Below are 23,994 nucleotides of genomic sequence, written 5' to 3'. Positions count from 1 at the left end.
CTGGATGAGGAACCATTGGAGGTGGGGAAGGAAACCGTGAAAGGATCCCAGTCTGGATGGATGGGTTATGGGGGGTCCCAGCCTGGTTAGGGGGTGACTTGGGATGGTCCTAGCCTGGAAGGGGAACACATGGAGGACAGCACTGCGCGCGGCCCGTCGCGGGAGGTGGGAGGTGGTGTCGCTCACAGCGCCCTCAGGACCTCCGCGCCGCCAGGGGGCGCACTAAGGGGAGGTGGTGCCGCCGCAGCCCGTCCCGCCCATATCAGCCTCGCACCGGAAGCGGCCTCCCTTTCCCGCAGGAGCGCAGCCATGGTGAGTGCGCGGCGCCGCCGCTCCCCTCCGTCATCCACCGCCATCTGCCGCCTGCTGCGGGCCGACGCCGCCCCCGCCGCGGCCCCGGGCACGAGGGAACCCACCGAAGGGCTGTGGGAGGGACGGGAAGCCGGGGGTGGCCGGGGAGCCGGCGATGGGGGCGGCGGGCCTAGCGGCGGCCCCAGCGGCGGCCCCGCACCCTAACACGTCCCGTCCCGCAGGCCCGCGGCCCGAAGAAGCACCTGAAGCGCGTGGCGGCGCCGAAGCACTGGATGCTGGACAAGCTGACGGGCGTCTTCGTGAGTGCGGGCCAGGGGCGGTCGGGGCTGCGCGGGGCTGGGAGCTCGGCTGCGCTCCTCGGGGATGGTTTGTGAACTCAAAGCGTTTCTTAAGGCGGATCTGCCGTCCTGCGGGCGGGGCGGCGCCTTCCGCTGCTCGTAAGTGCCAGCTGAGGGTTTGGGCACCACGCGGCCATCCCCAGGTGCTGCTGCGGGCCCCGCGTTGCTTTGTGTGCCCATCCCGAGGCTCCTCTCCTCCTGCAGGCGCCCCGTCCCTCCACGGGCCCTCACAAGCTGAGGGAATGCCTCCCGCTGATCATCTTCCTGCGGAACAGGCTGAAGTACGCCCTGACCGGAGATGAGGTGAAGAAGATTTGTATGCAGAGGTTCATCAAGATCGACGGCAAAGTTCGCACCGACATCACCTACCCTGCGGGCTTCATGGGTGAGGTCCGGGGGGAGTGAGGACGGGTATGTCGTGCTGCTGGGGGGCAGCGTTGTGAGGCTGTGTGGGGAGGGAAGATGCCCTGGTGACGACGAGGGAGAGAGCGTGGTTCAGCAGCCTTTATGTCCCATTTAAAGATGAGCTCAGTGCTGAGTTAGCGTTGGATAGCGTAGTTGTTAACTGCTGCTATTTTATTTCTCTCTGTGAAATCAGATGTCATCAGCATCGAGAAGACAGGCGAACACTTCCGCTTGGTGTACGACACCAAGGGCCGCTTTGCTGTTCACCGCATCACAGCTGAAGAGGCCAAGGTGAGGAGCTGCAGCTTGGTGCCATGTGGGCCTGGCCGGGTGTTCTCAGAGCAGTGTTTGTTCCTTGGCGTGTCCTGAGCTGGTGGTTTTGAATGCAGAATCCGTGCCACCCTCGAGAGGATCAGCTGGGGCCTTCTGGGTTGGGGCATGGAGCCTTTGTGGGGGAAAACGTGTTGGTGATGTGAGGGTGGTGCCCAGATGTACCTGCAGGTGCATGGTCAGCTGCTGGCTGCTCTCGCTCTTGGTGTGGTTGGGTCACTTTTACAGAGAGCTTTGCTTGTTGTGGTTGAATGGGCAGAAGATTGCAGACTCAGGGCCACCACAAGCAGGGCAGCTGCTCAGACCCCCGTCGTGCCCAGCCAGAGGTACATTGTGCAGCAGTAAGAAGCTGTGGGCAGCACTTTCAGGCCGTTCCTAGAAGAGAGTTGCTCTCAAAATGGAGTGTCAAGGAGGGACTCCTGTGCACCCTGCCTTAACCCAGGCACCTCTGCTGTGTGGTGATGCTGAGGGGAGAGCTGCTTGCTGGCTGTGCATTCAGGGCCCTTCCATCCCCAGCAGTGCGCTCACTTCTGGCTGCTGCTTTGTGTTAAGCTGTGAGTCCCAAGCTGGCTGAAAGTTGGAGGGTGCTGAGGAGGGCTGCAGGGCTCTGGTGGGCCTGGGGGATGGAAGCCTCTGCTGCATGGCCATGGGCTTCAGGGCAGAGTGAGAAAAACTCTGCAGTGTGGGTACTTCAGTAGGAAAATGAAGGTGGTGTTTGTGCAGAGGCTGGGGAGCTGTGTGTGAGCAGGGCTGTGCTTTGCTTGCAGTACAAGCTGTGCAAGGTGAGGAAGATCTTTGTGGGCACCAAAGGAATCCCTCACCTGGTCACCCACGACGCCCGCACCATCCGCTATCCGGATCCCCTCATCAAGGTGAACGATACGATCCAGATTGACCTGGAGACCGGCAAGATCACAGATTTCATCAAGTTTGACACAGGTGGGTTGAGCATTTCCTGCAAGATGCTGCTTTCTTGGGAGACTGGTGAGCAGTGCAGAAGCTGAGGACAACTGCCAGGCACCTGTGATGTGAATAGAGAAGCAGCATCCTCGTGCAAGGAGCGATGTTTCCCTGTGCATCCGGAGCAGCGGTTCCTTCTGTGTGTGGGCAGTGGGAGGCGTTTGGGTGTGGGGACTCTGAACAGCTCCCAGAGCAAGCAGGCACTGGGCAAAAGCTGCTGGAAAAGTTGCTTGAGGCCAGATGGGGCTGTGAGAGAAAAGCCCTGGGCAGCGAGAGGAAGATTCCCTGCTCTCTGCTTTAGGAGCAGGCTGTGGGAGGCTTTCAGCTGCCACTGAGCAGCATAGCAAAAAGGTGATAGGGAATGTGTTGTATGGATGTTGGGACCAGAGAGCTGCATTGGGTGGTTCCTGTCCAAATGCTCCACGGCTCTGCCTCTCCCCAGGCTCTTGAGGAGCACCACAAGCTCTTGTCACAGCCCTCTCTCCTTCATCCTAGGAAACCTGTGCATGGTGACTGGCGGCGCCAACTTGGGCCGGATTGGGGTGATCACCAACAGGGAGAGACACCCTGGCTCCTTTGATGTGGTTCATGTGAAGGATGCCAATGGCAACAGCTTTGCCACCAGGCTCTCCAACATCTTCGTTATTGGCAAGGTAAGCCTGCGTGGGCTGAAGGAGAGTGTGTCCTCCCCTCCTCTTGAAGCCAGGAGTTGGGGGTGTCTTCTGGGGGCAGCTTCTGCTCGCCTGTAAGCCTGCAGAGTGAAGCTGACTGCTCTGAATTCATAGCCGCCTTCCTAGAAGGGTTGGGGATGTTTGGAAGAGGAAACCCTGTAATGTTTTCTTCTCACATCATAGAAATCATCAAATGGCCTGGGTTGAAAAGGACCACAGTGCTTATCTTAATTCCAACCCCCTGCTGTGTGCAGGTCACCAACCAGCAGACCAGGCTGCCCAGAGCCACATCCAGCCTGGCCTCAAATGCCTGCAGGGCTGGGGCATCCACAGCCTCCTTGGGCAAGGTGGAGCTGAGCAGTTTAGGGGCAACTGCTCCATAGGAGTGTCCTCTCCCAGGAGCCTCAAATACTGCCATCTCTGGATTCTTAAGTCCAGGTTGGAAAAGGTTCTGATGGCTTTGGCACCACAGTTTCCTCAGGGCCTGCTGTTGAGCGAAGGACACCAAACTGCTTCTTGTTGTTGCTCAGGCAAGGGCTGCCCTTGCTGCTTTTCCTCATTGAAAGGGAGGACTTCATATCCCTCTGAGTTCCTTAGCATGACGTGGTCTCTCCTTCCTCACTTCAGGGCAACAAGCCATGGATCTCTCTGCCCCGTGGAAAGGGCATCCGCCTGACCATTGCTGAAGAGAGAGATAAGAGACTGGCAGCCAAACAGAGCAGCGGGTAAACTGCAGCTTGGGCCAGCTGTGGTCCTGAAAGTATGTCCAATTAAATTTTATTACCAAATTGGTGGCTGACGGTGTGGTCCAGACATCAGGTATGTGCACAGAGCACACTGTGTCAGGATGGGGGTGGCAGGGCTGCAGGCTGGGCTGGCTGTTGGCACCCCTGGGGCTGAGGGACTGGAAGGAGAACCTGAGCCCCCCTGTGTCACCTGAGGGCTCTGTCACGTCCATGCACCTTCTGTCCAGCTGAACGAGACCCTGGGCTGGAAAGGTCCTGCACAAGGCTCCAGGTGCTGGCGTTGTTTCTTTGTCAGGCATAACTGGGCTCATGGCTTATTGCCAGCCTAACTTCCCCCTCCTGCAGAACGTTGTAAGCTCTCTCTATTTGAAGGCTAAGGGTAGCCATGCCTCCCTCACCTCTGGTTCTTGTTCTGCTCCTTTTCCCATGCAGCCAGCTTCTCCTCCCCACTTTACCTGCATCCCTACAGTGGGTTGGGGCAGAGGGAAGTCACTGTCACAGGGCTGCTGTGTTTTTCATTTCCTGCAAGTTGGTCTGGGAGAAAATGCAATGTGCAAGAAATACAATATTTAGATAGATAGAATCTTGGGTAACCTTTTTGCTGGACATGGAGTCCTGTGCCAAACAGTGGCTTCAGCTCAGCCAGTTAGAGCAGAAATCTCCAACAGAGCAGAGCCCCAGCAACTTCTGCACCCAAAGCACCACCTTAAGGCAAACTACACTGTTCCTATAAACATATCAGAGTGGCAGAAAGTTAATTACACACCAACTAAAGACACAAAAAGAAAGTCAAGTCTGAAAAATGGTGCCCTCTTGCACGCTACTCCCTTTTCTCTCAAAGGAACACACTGACATGCAAATAAAGCTGCAGAAATACACAACATAAACAGACGAAGCTTCCCCTCCTCTTCCTCACCACAAAGAATGCAGGCAGGTGGAGCAGCCCAACAGAACGGCACGTGGCAAGAACAGCACCAGCCTTCCTGAAGCTCCTCACGTGCCAGCAGGGCAGAGAGCAGCGCTTCCTCAGCACCACCCTCCTCGAGGCTGCATTCAGCTCCCACCCTGCCACTGCAGCTGCACAGAGCTGCGCTTCAGCTCCCACCAGTCCTGAGCAAGGCAGTCCCAGGGCCTGTAAGTCCCCAAGGTCCTCCAGCCCTTACGTGGCAGTGGGCTCTGCTCCAGCAGAGGAGGGAGCGGCAGCCTGAGCTTCTGTCGACGGCCCCTTGCTTTTCCCAAACTCAATCACCATTGGCTTCCCCTGCAGTCTGTACCCATTCACCAAGAGCATCGCGTCCTGGGCCGACTGAATATCTGCAAGGAAACAGAATGGTTCTCAACTTGCACCGTGACCCAGCACAGCGCTGGAGACCCCAGCCCAACAAACCCAGCATGTGGCGGCCCGGTTCGATGACTCCTCCCCCAGCCCGCAGAAAAGAACACGACCCGAAGTGAAGGAGAGGGAGCAAAATCTGCTCCTGCAGCATGGAGGGGCTCTGCACCGCCCTGGGGGAGGCAGGCAGGAAGGGACAGGCAGGAGGCAGAGCTCACCAGGGAAGGTGATGAAGGCCTGACCCCGCATGCGGCCGCTCAGCAGGCGGAACTGGATGGGCCTGCTGTCCTCCTGCTGGAACCGAGCAAACAGTGACACCAGGTCCTTCATCGTCACACGAGGGCCCAAGTTCTTCACATACAGCACCTGTTGTGGAGGCGTTAGGGTCGGCTGCCCTGCGCTGTGCTAACACGTGTGCTTAACCCACTCCCAGTCTGTACACCTCAAATGTAGGAGCCAGTTCAGCCCAGCTGCCAGCAGAGTCCCCCACATGTACAGGAACGAGCACCTCCAAGCAGCAGCCAGGCAGGAGCAAAGAGCCTTTGCCTGCACTCCTGGTTAGGAAGCTGGATGAAGCGTGGTTCATCTCCACGTACCTTATTGGGCTCCCCAGGATGGTAGGAAGCAAACCGAGGTATATTGCGGAGTTCTTCCTCAGAGAGCCGGTTCTTGCAGATCTCCTCCTCCGGGATGAACTCTACAGGCTCCTTTATAGTCACAGGCCCTGGAGGGCACTGGTGGGGCTTTGCTGGAGGAGGGCTGGGGCTTTCTTCCTGGCCTGGCTGCTCTTCCTGGTCAGGAGGTGGTGACTCCTCAGTGCCAGAGCCCTGCGGGGCGGGGGCAGGCAGCGAGCACGCAGCACTTGTGGATGGTTGGTCCTGTCCAGGCGGCTGCTTGCCCAGCACCTCTTGGTAAACGCTCTCCAGGTGAACCATGGGGTCCTTCTCATCCGTTATCCTTTGAGTGTCATCTAATCCACAACAGAGAAGCACGGTGTGACGGTGCGCTTCTCCCCCACCAGCACTTCATCCCTTAACGTCCTCCTGGACATAAACCACTGAAAGAGCCTAGGGCCAGGAGCACATCCAGCCTCACCTGGGCTCCCTACCTCTGCACGAGGGAGCAGGAGCGCTCTGCACCTCGCGGCTCACCTCCATCCCATGGAATTCCCAGTGATACCATCTCCGCCCACTAAACAGCCACAAGAACAGAAGGGATGGGGGCACACCTTGGTGGTACAGCGCCCTCAGGAAGGAGTGCCGGTCCGTTCCCTGGAAGAGAGCGTTCTCGATCTCCATCTCCCTCCGGCTCAGCTGCTTGCTGCCAGCAAATCTCTGGGGCAGCTCCAGGATGCGCTGCCGCTCGTCCATCTTCTCCTGGATGGCGTTGAGGCGCTCCTGCATGGCTTCGGGGGCCGCTCCCAGCCCGGAGCGCTGCAAGAAAGGAACCGGTAATAAAATCAGCACCGCCAGCTGCCTCCTGCGGGGAGCCGGAGCAACGCTGCACGGGGCGGCCGGAGCTGGAGGTGTTCAGCCCGGAGAGGAGGCGGCTCTGCGGCCTGCCGCTGCTTACGAGGCCGTGACAAACGCGCTGCTCACAAACCTTCTCCGCAGCGCGGTTCTTCCATAGCGCGATCTCGGGCTCCGACAGCCCCAACTCCCGCAGCGCCGCGGTCTCTTTGTCGCTTTCCTGCAGCTCTCGGAACTGGGATAAGCTCAGTGCCCCCGCCGCCGCCTCACCGAAGGGTCTGTAGAACGCCGCCGGAGCAAAGCACCTCCGCTTCGATTTACACCTGGAACCGAGAGCAGCGCAACCGCCGGGAGCGGGGCGCCGTGTAAAGGGGGGGCCGTGTAAAGGGGCCGCGCCACCCGGGACTCACCGCTCGATGGAGGCGGAAGTGTCGAGCTGCTGCTGCAGGAGGCTTTTCAGCTGCCTTTCCCCCTCGGTCTCCAGCTCCTCCAGCAGCACCTCATCGCTGCACACGCTGCTGCTCACCCTGCTCCGGACGAAACGCCGCTCAGCACACGGCCGCGCAGCCGCCGCTTCCCCCGCTCCGGCCCCTGAGCCCCGCTCACCTCCGCATGGCCGCGCCGCTGCCGGCTGCCTCCGTCCGCCCGGGACTCCAACTCCCAGCGGCACCCGCGGGAAGGGCGGTGTTGACCGAGCGCCCCCTGGCGGAGGGGAGGACGAAGCGCCGCGGAGACCGCGCTCGGCGTTGTAAGCGCGTTGTTAGTGGAAGCGGTACGACGCTGCGTCTCACAGCTTCGCAGCACGCTTGCTCCACGTTTTCTTCTACCCTTGCACAGCAACACGCCCAGAATCGCAGCAGGACCCTTTTCCCACTTGCACAGCTGCTGTTTTTAATCAGACACAAATCCACAAATTGGGAGCCCTCGAAGGTACAAACACAAAAGCAGTTTATGCCAAAAGAAAATGAGATCCACTTTCAGAAGCAGAGGCATACCTAATTAACCCCTCATTAAAGTCCACAGTGTAATGGTGGGAAGCCGAGGCTATCAGGCTCCTCCCAACAGCTGTTCATCTACCCATTGATGTAAGGACCCAAATAACAGCACATGGAGCTATGACTGCAAGTATTCAGCTTACAGCGAAGTGCTGAGCTGGGAGGCCCAGCTGTGAAGGCAGCAGTTGTGCATCTGCAGCAGGAGAACCCTCAGACACCGCAAAGAGTAACTTCAGAATTTTAAACAGAAGAAATTTATTGCAATTAAAGAAAGAAAAATGAAAAAGCAGATGTCACGCAGGTCCCCACCATCCTCCCCTCTACGGGGAACTGACATTCTGAACTTGGAGCCCTTCAGTCGAAGGTGATGCGGAAGCTGCGCTCCTGCTCCTTGCGGCGGCTCTCACAAACCTTCGTCACCTCCTCCACCTTCCTCTGCAGCAAGGCTGTGGGATGGAGAACAGCGCTCACTCTCACAGCCACCCTAACGCAGCCCCGCGACCCAACACCTCCCATATTCTGCCATTCAGACAGGGAGCCTCAAGGCAGAGCGCTGCCGGCTCTCAGCACTGTGCATCCTAGGGACGGGCAGCAGCCCAGCACAGCTCTGCAGGCACTCAGTGCAGTTCCTGGGCACGGCAACAGAGAGCAGAGCGAAGCCTCCCTGCACTGCCCTGCAGCCTGACTTCTGGAGGCGTTTCCCTGCCCGCCTCCCACTCCGGCAGTTGGGAATGAGGCAGCACACAGGTGAGCCCAGCTGTTGGAAGCATTTTCCTGCAGGATAACGGCCACAAACAACAAGCTTCTAACTGCAAGCGTAGTAAAAAGTGCAATGAGGAGACGCAGATCACTTTCAGTCACATTACACATAACTTGTTACACATTTCCCAATCAGTGATCTGCAAATAAGCCACGGATTGACTCTCAGCTCCAAATGCAGGAGGCACAGCAATGTACTCTTGGCACCAAGCAGAGCAGTGTTTAATTTAATTTCATGAAAGCTTATCAGAAGTAACTCAACGGGGCTACAGCATTCTGTCACTCTGTGGTTTGGAGATATTCCAGTTGAAGTTTTAATTTTGCAGCGTGCCAAACCCAGAACCTTCCAGTAACATATTAAGCAACACATTTCAGTTTGTCACTCTGCAAAAACCCACCGTGCAAAAGTGGCATCAAATGACAGTCTGCTTTCTCTGCCTCCTACAGCTCCACTCAGAACTCCGCTGTAACAAAGAAAGCCAACCCTGCTTCTCTCAGGAGGAGAAAAGCAGCTCAGAGCAAGGCGTTATCCCAGCTCTCCTGCCAGGGAGGCCACCGTGGGGATGAAACATCCATGTGTGCTCTGCAAGCCCGTTCGTGTCAGCGTAAGCAAAGCTGAACAAGCACCATTAATCTGAAGTTCCCCAGTTCCACGTAATGCTTAAACAGGTCAGACCAGTTAAGCACCACTTTGCACACCTATTCCTAGAACAGATGGTTATCAATGCTGCTGCAGGACACCCCTGAGGGCTCTTTATGGGAAATGAAGCTGATCAAGAAACTATCTGATATCCTCTAACGTTCTGTAGGGTCAGCATTCTAGGAGCTACACCAGGCTTCACGAGGAAGGCACGCCTGGAATGCAAGCATTTGCATTGATCTTCTAGCAGGAAGGCTAATCTAGTTCTGACCTAAGCAAGCCAACAACACTGCTTACTTTATGTCTCAGTCAGAAGCAGCGTGGCTGCATCCAGCCCAGAACTGCATGGTGAGAGCAGCAGCACAGTGCTGCAGTGAGGCCACCTGGTGCTGTGAGAGCTGTGCTCCTCCTCCTGCAGTGCCCCCTGCAGCTGCTAACATCTGTCAGTGCCAAAACCACACACAACTCCTCAACCCCTCTCGTAGGCACAATCATCCCCAGCAGGAAAGTTCCTTTCTTTCTGTCCTCAGTGTTGAGCCCCAGATGCAAGATGGTGAATTGGCTGAACGAATCCAAACTAATTAACAGTAACTACAGTACCAAATGTTCACCATCCATTAAATCTTCTGCTCTGCATTACTTCAAGTGACTGTTATGCCACGTTTCCACGCATCGTGGCACTTCAGCAGAGGCTTTCAGTGCACATCAGGAAAATCCAGAAGAGAAGATTCCTCAGTGACCTTCAGGAGCTCAATTCTAACCAGCTACATGCCTTATGTTTATGTTCCCTAAGAGCTGCAAGATGACTCTCACCTGAGTTCTGGTCAATCCATTGCAGTGAGTCCATGTGTGCATTCAAAATCTTACAGATCTGCTGAAGCTGAACAGAAGGAGAGGGTGTGAGTTACTGTTAGAGCACATCAGAACTATGAGCAGCACGGGACAGTGCTGGACTCTGCCTTTGGGATGCAAAGCAAGCAGACTCCTCACACGCACAGCTCTACCAACACGGCATTTCTGCTTTGCAGCAGCTGCGTTGCTTTGCTTCTCTTTGCCATCAAGGAAACAGATCGATTCAGAGTGTGCCTGCAGCTCAGTTTTAGTCAGACTCAGACCTCAGATGCACCACAACGTGGATCTGAGCCTCGAGGTGAGAAAAGCAAAAAGGAACAAAGTAAAAACCTCAGTCTGGAACACCAAGGTGCCATTTTCACTGAAAAAAGCCTCTCAGTAAAGAGTGAGGAGCTACGAGGAGCACGGAGATCAATTACAGAGATCAGTAATACGGATCAAAAAGCTCGTAATTTCGATCTGGTTTTCACAAGGATACAAAGGTAGTATAGAAGAAGTATCGACAGCTGTGCTTTGTGCACAAAATGCTCCAACAGAACGCAGGATCAAAGTTCAGAAACAGCTCTGAATCGAGTCAGCTGTTCAAGAACTGCACCAGAAGCAAAGAGGTTCATCTCACAGTAACCACACGGCCGGGTTGGCTTGCACTGCATTACCAGAGAATCAACGAACGATAAAACAGAACGCTTTTCCTGGGTGGAGGCTAAAAGCAAAGCACCCACCAGCAGACAGATGAAGCGTCAGCACTGTTTTACAGCCTGGGTCTCTATGCCAAAGCACAGAAGCAGTTTGGATTTACCGGGTCGCTGGTGTCCGCGGGGCGTCCCGAAGTGTTCAGGTGCTCAATGATGTCCTTGAGATCTTGTGCCATTCGCTTCAGCTGAGCGTCGATGTTCTCAGCCAACTTGTAGCTGCGAGGTGCAAGGGAGGAGGATGTGAGCCAGCGTTCAGAGCCAGCTGCACACAGCCTGCTCCCAACCACAGGACTGCAAACAGAATTAGCATCCGTGCCTTCCAACCAGGGCACAGAGGAGGCAGCTCCTCAGCCTTCCGCTCTGTCAGACACTTGGAGACAGATAAATAACACTGCTCAAGTTTCTTCTGGAAGGTTTTACCAGCAGCTGGTCCAGATTCTGTACCATTTGCACCTCTTGAACCAAAGAATTCTTTAATTACCCCCACTAAAATTCAGCACTTGCAAGGATGCTCGAGCTGCACGTGATGCATTCTGCTCTCATCACTTCTACCACTAATTACGTTTTTTGAGGGATGATGCCTAAATAACAACACCTTCCTAGACAGCTGGTGAGACCAATGCCACCCAAACACCCTGATTTAAGAGCTGCCAATTGCAATTCCCATATTTCTAGCACACAAAATATGACATAAGACAGGATGACATATTAGTGCAAAGTCTCTAATTATTATCCTGTATCCCCACTTCTGACTGATCATCACCACACTGCCCTGCCTATCACACGTTCAAAGCTGATCTCTTACGTCCTCTCCCGTTCTTCATCCGCGTGCTGCAAGTAAATGGTCCCACTCTGCTCCTTCACTGATTCCTCCAGAGGGGTCAGCAAGTCTTCAAGCTCCTTTTGCTGGGACAAAATGAAGTCCAGCTCCTGATCCAGTCTGAAAAGGACAACGTGAACGACTCAACACCATTTAGATCAGGCTGATGTCCAAGAATTTCCATGCAAGACGATGGAGAATAAGAACAAACAATAAGGTCATCTCAAGTGTTCACAGTTTCTCACCTCTTCTGATCAAGCTTCACCTTCTCTACTTCTCTGTGCAGTGAAGTAATCTGGAAATAGAAGACAATTTTACCAGGAAAATTCAAAAGAAATGAGCTATATCTGGATTACATCTGCTCTCCAAATCTCTAACAAACTTAGCAAGCAGAACCAGGCTGCCTGCCACCCGACCTTCTCTCCGTTCTCTATCAGTGTCCGATCCCAGGCATTCACTTGTGTAGCCTGATGGAGGAAATGCTTCTCCTGATCCTCCAGCTCCAGGCTCCACTTGTTTATCAGACTCTCCAGCTGGGCATACGTCATCACAGGAGGTGCACTGAGAGGAAACGTGGGACAGCACAGGACACAGTCACCAACCCAAGCACAACCCTCACAACCCTGCGTCCCCTTCCCCCCCCAGTTAGCAGCAGTAACGCTGCCTCCTGCCCCAGACAGCTGTAACAGACACTCACCTGGTTGCTGCTGTGGTTATAGCAGCTGTAGAAGTCACAGCTCCCATTGTACCGGTTGTAGTTAATGGCTTAAGGTTCAAAGCAAAGCCAGAAGCAGAAGTGCCTGAAAGAAGAAGTTCAGATCCAACAGCAGAAGAGGACACCTGCTGTGTAACACATTGAGGACACGTTCAGCGTACAGCTCAGCCACATCCCTTCAACAGAGAGCAAATCCCGTGTGTTGGGGAGGGCACAGAGCACTCCTTGGCACAATTAACAGAAACGGACTGGAAATACTTGATTAGTAGCTCTAGTAAAACAAGGAACTGGCAGCCTGCACTTCACATGGCCCTTACCCCTCTCCAGCTCCTTGTGCTTTGCTGTTAGAGCTAAGGCATCTAACAGCACCTCCAGGTGCTACACCACAACATGGCTGCTGCAGGGTATTTTGTAGAGGAGATCCTCACATCCCCACAAAGTGAGGAGCACCCATCAGGCAGCGCCATCACTCGGACAAACAGCACTTTCATCACTGCTCTAAATCCTCCAGTGCCTCCAGAAACAAGCTTTAGGAACACCCTGACAGCTTAGTTACACTGACAGCTCACTGCATCCAGAAAAGGATGCTGCATCCTGAACGTGAGGGCTGCAGCAGCAAATTCCACCGTAGATTTCCACACAAGGGTTTGCCACTTCAGTACAGCACTGAGCACCCGGACTGGGAAAAGTCTGTGAAACTCATCACTTGTAATATGGAAGAAACAGCTTAATGGGGTGGAATCAAAATGCAAATTCTTTCTCACCAACCACCCCCACAATCCCTGGCCTTTCCTTTTCCTCCTACCCCCCATAAGTCCCTCCCCAAGCTCTCCAGCAATCCTCTATCTACACAAACAGGCCAGAGACAGAGCAGCTCATCTCTTTACTTTGCTCACTCCAGGCCAGAACTTCAAAGCCCTGCAGGCTTTCACCCAAAGGCTCTTTGCTGCGGATAAACTCAGAAGTCATAAATAACTGTGAATGCAGGGAGATGAAAGAAGAGAATGACATAATTATGACACTGCTGTGCTGCTACACTTGTGTGGCCCTTTACACAGTCACTAGAAGGAAGACAGGCTTCCTTATCTTCATCAGCATCTGGTTCTTACTGGTGGCAGTGCTGGTTGTTGCAGCTGTTGTTCCAGGAGGCTTTAATCCAAATCCAGACGTTCCAAGCCCAGCTGTACCAGTAGAAGGGGCACCAACTGCAATCAGAACACAACTCTACAGTTTGTACATCCCATTAAACACAGCTCCCCACTGAAAAACACAACTCCTGAAGCTCCTCGTGAGCAGCTACAGAAGTCTTCAGGAAGGTGGCAAACAGAGAGCAGCTGCCCTTCCAGCCATCCCTATTACCACAGCACCTGCTGCTGGCAGGCAGCACCGATCGTGCTGCTTGTTTATTCTCTCCTGTGCAGATCTGTGTGCTGTGACTCACGTGAGAGGCCTGTGCTGGTGGATGAGGCTGGTGCTGAAGAACCTGCTATAGATGCAAACAGCACAGGGCCTGTGGAACCAAGCAGGGGAGCTGTGCTGGCAGCTGTCGTTGTAGATGCTGTAGTTGTTACTGCAAACAGAAGGAGCGTAGATGATGTGCATGCAGAGCCCATCAGGCTTTCACACACTTCAGATTCTGGTTTAAAAAAAAACTACAGGGAGGACTAAAGACTCACCAAGCACTGTGTAATTATTTCCTACCATTTTTTCCCCCCTACCTCCCAGTTTGCTTCCAAAGGACAGCGTGGGTCCCTGGCTGGTGCTCGCAGTCAGTGTTGCTGTGGGTGCACCAGTGGCTGCTGTTGAAACCAAGGATCCAAAGTTCAGACCTGAGATAAGAGCAGCAGAAGTAAAAAAGATGAACCTTTCACTACAGAGAAACTGATGGCAATATTCAAGTTAGTAGAAGAGCATAAGCAAAACATTAATATTTAACGTAACAAAGGCTCTGCATTATCCAGGAACAGAACTAGGAACAGCGAGCTCAATACTTCAAAGGCTTTAACAAATGATTCAACACTGATGAACATCATTCTCACCCGTGAGCCAGACCTTCCTCCTGTGCATAAGAAACACTCATCACAGCCACAGCTTGATTTAATGCCAGATGTCAGGCTGTGCACACCACCCCCAGCAGCACTCCTGGTGACAGCTCCCACTCCGAGCTCAGGCACTCACTCACCAGAGGACTGTCCCCCGAGGCTGAAGGGAGCTGCTGCAGGCTGGGCCGTGCTCCCTAAGCTGGCAGCAGTGGTGGCAGCAGCAGCAGCTGGTGCTGCTCCAAAGGTCAGCCCCGTGGGCGCTGCCTGCGGAGCTGCGGTGCTTGTGGTACCGATGCTGAAGCCGGTTGTTCCTGCCTGAGTCGTGGTGCCACTGGAAAATGTGAACCCTCCGGTTGTGGCAGGCTGAGCTGCAGTGGTGCTGCTGGTGGTGGTGGTGGCAGATCCAAACATGAAGCCAGAAGGGGCTGCTGCTTGACTTGAGGGCACGCTGCTGGGTGCAGAGGTACCAAACCCAAATCCTCCTGTGATTCCAGTAGTTTGAGTTGTGCTCGTGCCTCCAAAGTTGATTTTCGGTGCATTTCCCCTATAAAAGGGAAAAAAAGGGAAGAGCAGTGAGCCAGGCTGTTCAGGTCACGCATCCAGTGAAACACTGACTTGGCATTCTAACTGACCACATACTGACAAAACAGCAGAAAACCTTTCAGAACGATGGATGCTTAGCCAGAATTGCGTTCCCGTTCTGACAAAGACTGCATTACAAGTCCTGCCATCTGTAACTCTTACCTTGACACTCCCTTAATTACTTCCATGCACCAACGCATTGTAAGACACCTGCTGTAGTATCAACAAAGCCATTACCTCTCAGCCCCTGGGCACCCTTTCCACTTCCTCCACCTGAAGCTGTTCCCTCAGTCACCTTTTACCACTCACCACCAACTTCAGTTCCCTCCCCGCTGCTCTCACACAGACCAGAGACTGATGTCACTGAGGCTGCTATATTATGACTTTGTACACAGCTTTTCCCCTAATGTATGGAGTCTGCTTGAGGTTCAAGTAGATTCAGCGCAATGAAGGATGCGCCAACAGGTGTTGTGACAGTGTGATGGAACTGTATGCTTAGGTAGTAAGTTGTTATAGACCTCAGGAAAAGGTTCTTCACCAGAGGGCTGCGGGCATTGCTGCTGGTCCTCAAGGAGTAGGCAGTGCAGGATAAGGGGAAATGGTTTTAAGTTGAAAGAGGGAAGATTTAGATTGTATGTCAGGGGGAAGTTCTGTACTACAACAGCAGTGAGGTGCTGGAACAGCTGCAAAGAGAGGCTGTGATGCCCCGTCCATCCCTGGAGGTGTTCAAGGCCAGGTTGGATGGGGCCCTGGGCAGCCTGGGCTGCTGTGAAATGTGGAGGTTGGTGGCCCTGCATGGCACAGGGGGGTTGGAGATTCATCATCCTTTGGGTTTCCAACCCAAACCATTCTGTGACTCTATGAGTGCTGGGACAACACTCTCAGACACGGGGTCTGATCTCAGGATGGTGCTGTGTGCCAGGATCGGCCTCCCCCATCCTTGCGGGTCCCTTCCAACTCAAAACATACAATTGCATGAACCCCACTCTAAGAACCAGCACAGCCCCAAGGCCTCGTTAAAGGCACACAGGCACACGCCGATCCCGGAGCACCGGCACCAGAAGTCCGGTGAGCTCCCCACAGCGGCCCGCCCCGCTCCCCACAGCCCGACCGGCGGCTCTCACCCTAACGGGAACACGCTGGCAGCCGGGGTGGCGGTGGCGGCTGTCGCGGGCGTCCCGAAGCTGAAGGTGGGGGGCAGCGCGCTGCTGGCCGGTGTGCTGAAGGAGAAGGGCGTGACGGGCTGGCTGCTGGCGGGCGTCGGCGCAGCGCTGCCGAACGTGAATCCCGAGGAGGGGGCGGGCGTGAAAGAGAAGCCGGTGGCCGCAGTGGTGCTGGCGGTCGTTTTCGGCGTGCTGAAGGAGAAGCCGCCGCCCGCCGGGGTCGAGCCGAAGTTGAACTGGCTCATGGTGCAGAGACGGGCGAGGAGAGAAGCGAGAGCGAACCGAGCCCCGCCCGCAACGGCGCACGCGGCCCCGGAGCCCCGAGCGGACCCACGCTCCCAGCTCTCCGCGGCCACCAACAGCCGCGCACAGCGATGACGTTGCAGACGGCGCGCGCCGATGACGCACTTGACGCATGCGCCCAACGCCCACGCCCGCTCTCGCGCTCCCCAGCTGACCAACAGCCGGCCGCTCGTTCCCGCCTTCATCAACGATTGGTTGATCTTGCCGCCACTCGTTGCTGAGCTCTGTTGGATTGGCTGAGAGGGCTAAAGGAGGCGGGAAAAGGAGCGGGGCGCCGTTACCTCAGCAACGACGGACGCAGAAGGCGGTGTCGGGCCCTACGGTCCTGTGCTGCTCTGGGTGGCGTGAGGCGCTGTCTCCCGAGACCCAGCCCGCAAGGGAGAGGCGAGGTACGTACGGTTTTGATCGAATTTGGTGCTTATCGCACGGTGCTCGGAGAAGGGCAGCGCGGTGCAAAGGCTTTGTTGTTCCTGAGGTGGTGCTGGTTTTCCCCTGTAGGGGAGGAGCGAGGATGGACGTGGATGTTCCTGCAGTCTGCTCTTTGCAGTCCCTTGCCAAGCTGCTCAGTGATGCACGCGAGGATGAGGACGACGATGACTTTGGTGTGAGTCTTTTGTGTGACTTCTTCACAGTGCCCAACATTATTTACTAAGGAGATGCAAACCTCACTTTTCCCAGCGCAGATAAAGAGGGAAATAAAACCTTGGAAGGTTTTGGAGTGGCTGAGACAATTAGGAGATATTTTTGGATGCCACAAGAACGTATCATATTGTATCATGGAGTGGCCAGGCTTGAAAAGGAGCACAGTGCTCATCCAGTCCCAACCCCCTGCTGTGTGCAGGCCACCAACCAGCAGCCCAGGCTGCCCAGAGCCACATCCAGCCTGGCACTGAATGCCTGCAGGGATGGGGCATCCACAGCCTCCTTGAGCAACCTGTTCCAGTGCCTCACCACCCTGTGTGTGAAAAACTTCCTCCTAATATCCAACCTGAACCTCCCCTGTCTCAGTTTAAAACCATTCTCCCTTGTCCTATCACCATCCACCCTTGTAAACAGAATGCGAGGGCTGTTTATTTTTTTAGCCTAAAGGAAACGAGATGTGGCTGAGAGAGCCCTGAGTGCTTAGATTTCCTCCTGCTTTTCCCTGAAGTCTTTTAGAGGTGGGGGCAATTACAGCAGTATGCAGCTTCTGAGTAAAGACTGGAACACCCAGCAGCAGTGGAATGTGTTAATCCTGTACCAGGCATTAAAGGAGCACAATTGATCACAGAAGTACAATAGGTATTCCGGGGACTATAGAACGGGGAAGGGTGAGTAATCATTCTAAAATGAACTGAATGATTATTGAGAGAAATATCTCCACGTTCTTTTATATCAATTCATCTCAGGACTTGAAGCAAATCACAGATGAACTTCTCTTGCTCCTGCAACATGGAGCTGTGCAGTAGGCACACATGGGTGCTAGGGAGAAACAATCTGCCCTGCTCTGCTCAGGAAGGGCCACAGAGATGATGGCCAAGGCCACAGAGATTGCTCAAAACATTGATGAGTCTCTTAGAATTTTGAACAAGTTGCATTATGACACAGGTAACAAAAACGGTGAGGATCTGAGCTCCTCATCAGCTCTCAGAGCAGAGCCAGCTGGCTGGCCTGGCAGCTGCGTGCAGGCAGTGGCCATTGCTGCCTCTGGGGAAAAGGTGTCTCCTAGAAGTTCCTTTCTGTAGCTGGCAAATGTGGTGCTTCACGCTCCAGCTGTCCTTCAGCTCTTAAATGCTGGCTTTCTGAAGCTGGAGTCATTGCTGTACATCTTTGCAGTAAACATCCCGATTTTAAAAAGAATTTGTTTACATCTTAATAATAAAATGAATGACACTTCAGAGGCAGAAAGGGAAAATTGCTACAAGTTCTGTCAATTAAGCCTGAGTCAAGCTGGGCAATTTGAAATCTTTGTTTGGATTTAATTTAATGTTCTCTGCAGATGAGGCACTTCTATCAAACCGAGGGATCTTCACACATAGATGGAAATGCCTCACATTGGCCTATTAGCACTAAATTGATTCATGATTAGAGGAAAGCGCTGTTGCCTCATGTGATCTCTCCTGTTAAAAGGAATTTGCACGTAGCACCCTTGGCTTCTTGCAGTATTTTCAGGGCAGGCAAAGCACAACAATTGTCTCAAAATGCCATGGAAACGAATCTTTGAGAAGCACTGCTGGCTGCAGCACTGCTTTTGGGAGCCCTGCCTGCAGCCCGTGCATCAGGGTGCTGTGCTCAGTGAGAGGGAGAGAGATTCCCTGCTTCACTCATGAAATGGTGGGGGAAATTTTGGCTCCAGCAGCGACTTCTGATGACATGTTGTAATTACTGATGTGATTGTTACCGAGCTGTGCTCTGTGATAATTAATTGCAGTCCCACGTGGGTTTTTGCAGCCGTGCTGTTCTGTCAGTGCCATGACTCCTGGGAGCATCGGACCAGTAAAGAAAGAGAGCACTGGTAAGGAGTGTTTGTGTATCTTAGCATTCAGTTGTGTGTTAACAGACTGCAACAGCTGTTGCGAGTTATCACAGATGGCTTCCTTCAATAAGTGAGTGGACCTTTGAGGTGGAAGGCCATTACGTTGTTACAGTTACACTAAAATTCTTCTTCTCCTGGAAACTTAACTGCAGAAAAGGTAACTCTGGAGGGCAGCACCTCCAGCGGTGATGATAAACAGAGCGCAGAAGGTGGGCTGGCAGGAGTCACAAGTGGGCAGCAAAAAGCTCCATAGGGATACTCACAGGGAATTGTTACTGCCTAGAGCACGCAGGAGGGGTAGGCTTCTGAGGGGGCAGCTGGAGGGATCTTCATGGGGTGAGCTGCACAAAGCTGAGTCTGGATGAAGGATGAGGGGTTGGGAGGTGTGTGCCATTGTCCCCACAGCACGTGGCGTGAGGAATGAGCTCAGCTCAGGCCTACCTTCAACAGACTGAGAGCATTCGTCCTGTTTTCTTCTTACTGCACCTTGCTCTTTGTCTGCAAGCCCTGGTCAGTGTGACCACCTTCACTGTAGGTTTGGGACAGCCCGTGTTCTGCTATGGACTTTGCAGTCGCCAGTGCCTCGTCAGGGCTGTGCTCAATCACTGGTGGCTTTGTATGCCAGGGAGAGATCCTTGTGTAGGGGACTCTGCTCACTTAAAATCTCATGTCAGAGACATGGGGGAAGATTAATATTTCATCATTCTCCACTTTAATCATTTTGTAGCGCTGGATATTTTATGCCTGAAAGGACAATTTCCTTGGCATAGAGGTTGGGTAAAGGAGATTTAAGGGAAAGGAATAGAAAATGTCCTCCCTCTTCAAATTCTGATCCTTTATGATATTGAAGGGAATGAGATCATTAGCTACAATTTATTTTGATGAAAAGGTTTTTTTCCTGGAGTCTAGAAATCTGACAGTTTTCAGCAAACCAAAGGAAAGAAACAGGGATTTTTCTTGTTGCTTACAGATACCTTACAAGTGAAATCTGAACACAGCAAAACTATTTGGAGCTCAGAAGAGGTCCCAGAAGGATCCGAATTTGACGACACCTGGGATCCTAGAGAACAGCCAGAGTAAGTGATGTGAGATGGTGTGCTGGGGCTGGACGTGGTTGGAATGCAGAGCTGGGCTGCACAGCTTCCATGTGAGCGAAACACAGCGATCTGGAGAGCACGTCAAGAAAAGCTGATGGGAGGACAGCAGCACTGCAGGTAAAGCAGCTAGCGAGGAGGGACTGTAGCTTGGAAACCTTCTGATCTCATAACAGAAAGGTGGAGTTGATTTTTCTTGTCACGAGACACTTTGCAGTGTCAGATGCTTGTACAAAATGAGATGAGGAGGGGAAGCAGGCCAGCAAAACGCTCTGAAACTTGCCACGCTGGTGTGAAGTACCTGGTTCTTCCTGCTGCAGCTGACGTGCATTCACTTTTCACACTCAGATTCACAAAGCACTCCAACTTATGTCTATTTCCAAGAATTAAACTCTTCAGAGACAACTGCCACCATAGGAAGGAAGGCTTTATGCTGGCAGTTCTAAATCTTTTTATTCAATCGTAGCTTCCCGAGGGACAGCCTTAAAAGGGACAGCCTTAAACAGTCGTCTCCCTTCGCTGTAGAAGTACATTTTAGAAGTAGGCAAGCATGTTGTGTGGTAGTTTGTAGAGGTCAGAAAGCCTTCAGGGCCGAGCAGTTTGCAGAGCAGGGTTTGAGCTGAGCATCGCCGCGATGCCATGCGCTGCCCTGGAGCTGCGTGCTGGAACAGATGGGCTGAAGTCCATGAAGCTGCACCCACACTGCGGTGCAGTTGTTCCTGAATCTATCACTGGTGAGCTATGGAATGCTCTTCCTTTGCATTGTGGGCACAACAGGAGCTTTATTGCACTCTATTTTTGACCCTTCCCTCCCTGCTGAAAGGGCTGTGATGCAACCCTTCTCCAGCCTCCAGCAATTACGTCCTGTGTTGCACAGATGAGACAAGAGTGTAAATCTTTGTAATAGTTCATCAAATTAAATCGTAGGAAAAGGCCCAAAAGGAAAACAGATGGTTAGAGGTGCATCCAGAGCTGCTAGACAGATTTCTCATTGACTTAGGAATTATTACATACGCACACGAGCACTGGAGATGTGAAAAATACTTTCCATACACTTTTTTTTCCAACAGCTTTGAGAAGAGGCTCCATTTATTTTGCTCAATTTAGCAAGAGTAATATGTTCTAAATGCAATCTTTCAGTTTGTATTCCCTCATTCATTAAGTATCGAGAGCAAAGGAACGTGTGATTCTGGATCTTGTAGGGCTCTGAATTAAACAAATGGATTTGGAGGGGAATAACACTAACGTCGGCCAAATGCAAAACAATTAAAACTAGGCAAGATAACAGAGGCACTTCTAGGCTGCAAGATAGGCTGGGTGACAGAACATGTAATTAACAGCACCCTTTTCCAGGCCTTTTCCCAAGAGTTGGTGCTTGGCCTCTTGCTGAGGTCCACGTTCACTCAGAATGCCTCTGCTGCTCGATGATCCTGCAGTGTTGCTTAGTGAAATAGAGGCAGCACGGTGATTTCCCAGGAAGGTGATTGCTCACCTTGTTCAAAGTGTCATGGCTCTGGACAGAAATCCAGTGCAGTTGGCTTGAAGACTTGAAGGAAGACTGGGAAATGGGAGAGAACGTGGTAAGGACGTCAGCATTCGTACAGAGATTGATGGTGCTTTGAGAGAGACAATTTCCTTCAGCCTCCTGGCCTACCTGCTGCTAGCCAACTGCTCTTCTTTTTCAGGTATGAGATTTCCTTCAAACAGCAGGTGGGAACAGAGGATGTCTTCTTTGGGATGAGCAGGAAAGACCCTTCCACAGCCTGCTGTGAAGATATGGTGGTGAGCTGAGCCTGTGTTTCCCATCCCTTCTCTGTGCCCTTTTTCTGCACAATCTTGCCCTCTTCTTGAGACTGAACATAAGCACCAAGGCATGGCTGCCTTCAGGCTCCTGTGGGATTTTTAACTTGTAATTATCCAAGTGTTTGTAGCTTGATCTGCTCTTACTAACGTGAGGAACCCCTGTACATCTCCTCAAGAAGAAGCTGAAGAGAAGCTGTGCAGTGTGTGTCACAGAGCGAGATGAAAGCAGCTCTAAAACAAGGTTTCACCTTGGACACAGTTTTGGGATGGGGAGAGTCTGGGAAGGAGATGATTTTCATCACTTGTTACAAAGCATGTGAGTTAGCAGGATGCCAAGGTATTGCCAGCCTAACAGATCCGGTCCTGTTCTGATCTGATCAATGACCTCCCTGCTCTCTTGGTACGATTGCTGGGTGATTTTTTTGGAGCTGTCTTTTACAGATCTACGTATCCAAATCACAGCTTTAACTCTGCCCCTTGTTTCAGATTAAAATCAAGCTGCCAGAGACAAAGTTCTCAGACATCACGTTAGATATCCAGGACAAGGTGCTTGACCTCCGAACTCCCCAAAAGTAAGTCAGGCAGCACAGTGCTTCCATAGGAAAGCTTAACCCTCTGCCCCAGATCGACTTCCTGCACTGAGTGGGGCGTGGGAAGATTCGTATGTCAATAGCCTTCTGTTAGCATCAGTCAGTTGAAGATGCACGCTGTGAATTAAAGCCAAAATCAGTTCTGTCCCGAGAGGACTGACTGCAGAACAGTCACCTTTCTCACAGGCAGAAAGAGTCTGCAGAAATTTAACCTAAAGATGCAAACAGTGCTGAAAGAATGTTTGGGAGTGCTCTGAAACAGGAAAGCCAAGAACAGTAACTGTCCAGATTGTGACGTGAAGTTAGTACAAGAGGTAGCTTAGTGCAGTGCTGCAGGTGTAGCAAATCCTTCACTTCTGTTTCCTTCTGCAATTTTGTCTTCTTGGTGACTCAGATCTGCCATTATCTTAGTATCCAGCTGTCTCAAGACACAAGCCTTGCAAATAAAACGTTTGCTGTAAATCTGGTGGTTGCTTGGGTACAGCCTGAGCCAGTGCTGTTCTGCAGATGTAAGTGCAAATCTGCTCAGGATGAAAGAAACAAATAAGATTTCAAGTTCTGCGTACAAGGAAACACTGTGTTCTCACAGATGTATGGGAGGGCCCAAAGGAATTGTTTTCCACTGCATAGTCCTGGGGCTGACTCTAAGCCCAACTGATCTTTTCCATATGCTACCAGCTGGTTAACTTCTGTAGGTGAGGTCAAGTGTGTTTTGACTGTGCCTTGGCTGTGGCTCCTACAACACAGTTGAAAAGGTGTGGAACCCCCATATCCACACAACAGTGTTGTCTTTTAGGGTAGGTAGGTGTATCTTCTGTGAAACTGGCCAGAATCTCTAACCCAGCTGTGCCACTTGTTTCTTCTTGCTATAGAATACAAGCTCCCCCAGACACTTCAGGCATTTTTCAGGTGTTTACCACCAGGAGAGCATTATCAGTGCAGCTTCTCCTTCCTCTGCACTGTGTAGAAGCAAGAACAGTGCAGAGAACTCACAGCCCATCGCTGGAAGCTGTTGTAGCCACAGCCAAAAGAATGGAACTGTTGGAAATGCTCCAGGGCCTATATAGTTGTGTACCAGGTGTTGCAGAACTGTGCAACTTGTCATGGGAAGGTTACACAGAATGGACTTTGCTTGATATTCTGATTCTTGAATCACTAGGATGGCTTTCAGTGCTACCTCAATGGCTCACGTGGTTTGGGCCATTAAAACTCACTGTGTCCTCCTTGACAGGAAGCTACTGCTGCATCTCCCTTGCCCTGTGGACAGCAAGAAGGGGAAAGCTCGTTTCCTCTCTGAAGAGGAGCTCTTGGAAGTCACCTTAAGGATGAGAAGGGAGTTTGATTTCATCAATTTTGCCTAATAGAGAAGTGGAGGAACTTCACAAAAAGGAATCTCTGTAAATCTGAAGTCTTTTCAAAATCTGAGTAGTCGTGAGATTGTTCCCCTTTATCAGCCCAGGGGGACTGTAACAGAATAAATTCAGTAAGCCAGGAGGAAAAGGAGGTCCATGCATCACACCCACAGATCCTGTAAGCTGGGGCTGTCTGGCTCTTGAACTGCTCTGGTTAACATTCTGCTTCCTGCTGTCCGACATGGGCTCTGAATTGGAAAACAGCAGGTCACAAAGTCTGCAGAGTGGGGAAGGTCTTCCTGTGGTCTCTAAGTAGCGTGAGGAGGCTCTGACCAGCAGCTCTGGCTCCTGGTTACTGTTGGAAGACTTGCAAGTGAGGTGCATTTGGCCCCCCGTGCTGGCACTGAGGCCTCTTCAGATCCCCTCCAAAACTCTCTGGGGATCCGTAGCCACGTCTCTAGGCTTCTTTACTCTGGCAGAACAAGGCAGGCAGCTACTGCTGGATTGCTG

The 23,994-nt window shown here is 52.6% G+C and overlaps 4 protein-coding genes across 4 annotated transcripts; 2 read left to right on the top strand and 2 right to left on the bottom strand.

The window, feature by feature from the left end:
• Nucleotides 1-129: 129 nt before the first annotated feature.
• On the top strand, nt 130-3,798 carry LOC306951363 (small ribosomal subunit protein eS4; the record flags this gene model as incomplete). Its single annotated transcript, XM_079541850.1, has 7 exons — nt 130-312; nt 534-611; nt 855-1,035; nt 1,249-1,346; nt 2,153-2,324; nt 2,841-2,998; nt 3,644-3,798. The coding sequence occupies 7 exons, from the start codon at nt 130-132 to the stop codon at nt 3,743-3,745; spliced, it is 972 nt and encodes a 323-aa protein (XP_079397976.1). The 3' UTR covers nt 3,746-3,798.
• Nucleotides 3,799-4,921: 1,123 nt separating this feature from the next.
• Nucleotides 4,922-7,178, bottom strand: RBM41 (RNA binding motif protein 41; the record flags this gene model as incomplete). Its single annotated transcript, XM_079541849.1, has 7 exons — nt 4,922-5,076; nt 5,314-5,461; nt 5,692-6,065; nt 6,324-6,528; nt 6,698-6,887; nt 6,975-7,091; nt 7,171-7,178. 7 exons carry the CDS (start codon nt 7,176-7,178, stop codon nt 4,922-4,924), a joined length of 1,197 nt encoding a protein of 398 aa, XP_079397975.1.
• A 735-nt stretch (nt 7,179-7,913) lies between these two features.
• Nucleotides 7,914-16,072, bottom strand: LOC306951576 (nuclear pore glycoprotein p62-like; the record flags this gene model as incomplete). Its single annotated transcript, XM_079542103.1, has 12 exons — nt 7,914-8,005; nt 9,772-9,838; nt 10,610-10,721; nt 11,311-11,445; nt 11,571-11,620; nt 11,742-11,886; nt 12,023-12,125; nt 13,150-13,245; nt 13,482-13,610; nt 13,759-13,869; nt 14,223-14,626; nt 15,789-16,072. The coding sequence occupies 12 exons, from the start codon at nt 16,070-16,072 to the stop codon at nt 7,914-7,916; spliced, it is 1,728 nt and encodes a 575-aa protein (XP_079398229.1).
• A 569-nt stretch (nt 16,073-16,641) lies between these two features.
• Nucleotides 16,642-23,493, top strand: DNAAF6 (dynein axonemal assembly factor 6; the record flags this gene model as incomplete). Its single annotated transcript, XM_079541695.1, has 6 exons — nt 16,642-16,734; nt 18,561-18,624; nt 19,616-19,721; nt 21,425-21,521; nt 22,029-22,114; nt 23,364-23,493. 6 exons carry the CDS (start codon nt 16,642-16,644, stop codon nt 23,491-23,493), a joined length of 576 nt encoding a protein of 191 aa, XP_079397821.1.
• Nucleotides 23,494-23,994: the final 501 nt, after the last annotated feature.

This window comes from Tetrao urogallus (genome assembly GCF_951394365.1).
Source record: "Tetrao urogallus genome assembly, chromosome: 13".
Classification (NCBI taxonomy): Eukaryota; Metazoa; Chordata; class Aves; order Galliformes; family Phasianidae; genus Tetrao; species Tetrao urogallus.
This window is presented reverse-complemented; position numbering and strand designations above follow the sequence as displayed.